Source organism: Phoca vitulina, unplaced genomic scaffold (genome assembly GCF_004348235.1).
Source record: "Phoca vitulina isolate PV1807 unplaced genomic scaffold, GSC_HSeal_1.0 scaffold8, whole genome shotgun sequence".
Taxonomy (NCBI): Eukaryota; Metazoa; Chordata; class Mammalia; order Carnivora; family Phocidae; genus Phoca; species Phoca vitulina.
This window is the reverse complement of record NW_022589711.1, coordinates 63,065,085-63,069,375: the sequence shown is the minus strand read 5'-3', so window position 1 is coordinate 63,069,375 and position 4,291 is coordinate 63,065,085. Positions and strand designations below refer to the sequence as shown.

Genomic DNA, 4,291 nt, shown 5'->3' with positions numbered 1-4,291 from the left:
CTAGAATAATAAAAGCATAACAGCAATTTATACAAAACTATTCCCGTTACTCAGTACTATCAAAGTATGTCCAAATCCATTACCTAAAAGCCTCAGTCATGCCAGCCTCCATCTTAAGTGTGTCATATAGACTATTAAACTTGAATAATCACTGTAAACCTACACAAGTCAGAGATGAACTTGAAATAAAAACCCTCTGTAACCCTACACCAATTCTTCTGTTTCCTACCTGAAAAGAATGAACAGATCATGTGAGCCTGTAAAAGACTGGGCTACCTTTCTATACTTTATTTTAAAAGCACTAGTTTTATTGAATACAATAGATTTTTCTGTACCCTGAGATATATCCTGAGACTTTTAGGAATTCCCTAATTCCAAATAGCACTCAGTCTACCATATCATTTTTCCCTACAACAGAGAGAATAAAACTCTACTAACAGATGATGCTTACGTGCTAGTTAGACTCGCCACTTTCTATGTGAGTTTGCTTCTACCCATCACCATCCTGGAGCATGAAGCATTTGTGCCTCAGCTAAAATTATTTTGACCTCTAAGGTCAATTACGAATCAAAATTGCAAATGACAAATTCATCATGGATGCCAACCCTCTGCTGTACTTAAGATGATATTTTCCAGGATACTGTATGGATCACTAGGCATAAGTTTATATAAAATATAACAAGAATTAAGAGCTATGTAGTGAATAACTTAATAGGCCAGTGCTGTGGGAGAGGTCATAGAAATTTGAGATAAGAATTCTATCTGGGTGAAGACCAAAATAGGTGTAGATGTTTAAAAATACAAGGTATATTGTAAATTAAGTATAATGACTAAGCAAAGCTGAAATCAGATTACCCATTCTATTCATCAATCTTTGCTCCAACTAAATTTTGGCCATTAAAAAAATCAATGAACCCATATGAAAGAATAAGGTTTGTTATTCTTAAGAATAGTCAGAAGATTATGCTTCATGCTCTGAAGGTAAGGCTAAAAAGGTAGTTTCAAAAATAGAATAGTTAGAACATGTATAAGGCCTATAAGAGTGACACTGGATTCATAAATTCTCATACGTTATTTTAAAAGTCAACTATAGCTTCACCTTGTATGACTAAGGGACAAAAGCACCAAATGGCACATTAGGCTTAGAGAAACTGGAGGAAAAAAACAGTGCAGTTGAATTTCTTAATTGCTTAGCATCTGAACTGGGCCTTAAAATGTGAATGGTGGAGATTTCAGACCTGTAGATAAAGGAGCAACAAAAGGAAAATGAGCAAGACTATTCAGGAAATAAGAAATGTATGACTTTTATGAAGGATATGCAGCTAACACTAAGTTGTGGAAATGGGTGGGAAGGAGTTGGGATTTGTTCTGTAGACAAGAAGCTACTGTAGATTTTTGAACAACACTGAGTGATAAAAAAGGTTTGAGGAAAATGAGCCAGGAAGCAATATGTGAATGGACTGGAATGAGGAAGATGTTCAATAATTCATTTTGATGAAGAGGGAATGCACTAGGGCAGAGATGGAGTACAAAGGACAGACCCTGGAGACCTGCAAGAAGAATTAAATCAAGGACTGACCGCATCTAGAGCACTGATGATGAAAAAGATGAGTGCTACTTAATGCCCATGTAAAACGATGTACTATATAAAAGGGTTCTGGACCTAATTCCATGGGTGGTGGGCCCCCCTACCCCCCCCTCCTACCAAGCAATTCTCAGACACCAGCAGAATGTCTGAGACTTCCAACTTAATTCTGACACTATCTACATGGAAATTGCATCAGAGGTCGTCACCTGTGCTCCACAACCCGCTACAGGCTGGAAGTTCCCACAACTTTTTGACCTTCAAATGCCAGTTCCAAGTCCAGGTTGTTATCTGTACTTCTGACAGGCTAGCTGTAAATCAGAGGTTCCAAAGACCCCTCCTTAGGTTCGATTAATTTGCTGGAGTTGTTCACAGAATTCAGGAAACCCCTTTACTCACTAGATTACTGATTTATTATAAGAGGATATAAACTCAGGAGCAACCAGATAGAAGAGGTGCACAGGGCAAAGAGTGGGGCATCCCACTCTCCTCCAACTTCCAGGTGCTACTCACCAAAAGTGAAGCTCCCTGAACCCTGTGCTCTTGGGTTTTTATGGAGGATTCATTACATAGGCATGGCTGATTAAATCACTTGCCACTGGCAACTGGTTCCCCTCCAGCCCCTTTCCCCTCTCCAGAAATCAGGGAGTGGGACTGAAAGTTTCAACCATCTATTCAAAGTTGGTTCCTCTAGCAACTAGTCCCCATCATTAGGTGCTCTCCAAAAGTTACATCATTAATGTAACAAAAGATGCACTCCCCTCACCCTAGCTCCCTTTCATGCGATAACATGAGCTCCTATGTTATGCAACTGAAGTATCTGGACCTTCCTTTTCACATTACAGAGGGATTTAATCATGTATTTACATACAGATTGATGAATAGAAGGGCAATACAAATTTTTGAAAGGATATACACTAGAATGTTAACAGAAGCTATTTCTGGATGGTGAGATTATGGAAGACTTTAACTTCATCTTTTCTACCTGATTCTTCTATTTTTTCCCACAATGTACATGTATTACTTACGTAAAAGCTTAACTTGTGTTAAGTTTCATTATTAAGGGTATTTGTGCTCACCTGACAAAACGTTCCACGTAGGGCATTGCAAAGAATCGTTTCCTATTGTATCTTTTATTTAGGTACCAAGGTATAGGCCACTGCTTGAATTTGTGCCTGCCAAGAAAACAAAAAGGTACTGCCTTAATAGAAAATATTTAATACATTTTTCACTTTTTACAAAAAGTTTTAGCCATCTTTGAGCTAAATATGTTTCAATAAAATGAGATGTAACTGGCTTTCTTTTTTAAACGGGCTTTTAAAAGATTTTACAGGGGCACCTGGGTGGTTCAGTTGGTTAAATGTCCGACTCTTTATTTCGCCTTAGCTCATGATCTGAGGATCATGAGATCAAGCCCCATGTCGAGCTCCACGCTGAGCACGGAGCCTGTTTAGGATTCTCTTTCCCTCTGCCCCTCCCCCTGCAATAATATTAATATAACATAACATGCTACATGTTCTTGTTGACAGAAAAAAAACCTTAGATGAAATGTTTTTAAGAAGGAGCTCTGCATTTAAAAGGTTTAGCATCTTAAATATTTTAACATGCAATAGAAAATTAGGGAAAAGGCACTGGAATTAAAATGTTTGAGTTAATAAACTACATTGGAAAGATGACATAATTGCTTTGTTTACTACTTTGTTTAGCTCTGGAAAGTTAAAAAGCAAAATTTTTAAAAATCTGGAAGAGAATAGCACTCATCCAGATTCTAGTATTGACATAGATTCTCTCCTTTATCCTCACCCTTTCCTAATTGACCTCAACTGGATTAATCCAAATAAAAATTAGTAAAAAATAAAGTTTCTACTTAGGTGTTTTGGTAATTTTTCTCTTTCCTGTATTGGATTACACAGTTACAGACATATAGCTACTCCCCTACACTTGGCTCCAAGCAGCCCCATTACTGCAAACTCCATTAAAAGATCCTATCTAATGAGTAAGCACTATTATGTGGTTTACTTTCAGGAGCGCACAGAAGGTCTCTAACCACCCACAATGCCTTCTTCATTTTGCTGACTGATGTTTAAAATTCTACTAAGTATGCTTCCTTTTAGCAGCTCAATTCAAATGTCAATACAACCCTGGAAGAGACAGACTACACTGGGTCTTCTCATTATTTATACCTCAGTTTGAATGTTTATTATCAGATCCTTTCCCAAGGTCTGACAGAACTTTGGGAACTAGAGGGACAAAAGGTGGAAAGATGTAATGAAAATAAACTGTTTCATAATTTGGACTAGGGCTTATCCTGATGGCAATGGAAGCAAACATTGAAATGGGTTCATATGGCCTTATTCCTTGAGAACTTCCTTTTTTCTTTTGAGAATTTTTTAAATCTCAGGTTTTTGTTTTTTTTTTTTAAGATTTCTTTCTTTATGGGGCGCCTGGGTGGCTCAGTCGTTAAGGGTCTGCCTTCGGCTCAGGTCATGATCCCAGCGTCCTGGGATCGAGCCCCACATCGGGCTCTCTGCTCCGCGGGAAGCCTGCTTCTCCTTCTCCCACTCCCCCTGCTTGTGTTCCCTCTCTCACTGTGTCTCTCTCTGTCAAATAAATAAATAAAATCTTTAAAAAAAAAAAAAAAAAAAAAGATTTCTTTCTTTATTTATTTGACAGAGAGAGAAACACAGCGAGAGATGGAACACAAGC

The 4,291-nt window shown here is 37.9% G+C and overlaps 1 protein-coding gene across 2 annotated transcripts in view; it reads right to left on the bottom strand.

Annotated features, from left to right (window-relative positions):
• MRPL47 (mitochondrial ribosomal protein L47) overlaps positions 1 to 4,291 on the bottom strand; it is a 39,702-nt gene that overhangs the window by 8,336 nt on the left and 27,075 nt on the right. For both annotated transcript variants that reach the window (XM_032407150.1, XM_032407151.1), the window contains exon 6: positions 2,665 to 2,760. In XM_032407150.1, the coding sequence (XP_032263041.1) occupies positions 2,665 to 2,760 (96 nt within the window). The remainder of the gene's footprint in view (positions 1 to 2,664; positions 2,761 to 4,291) is intronic.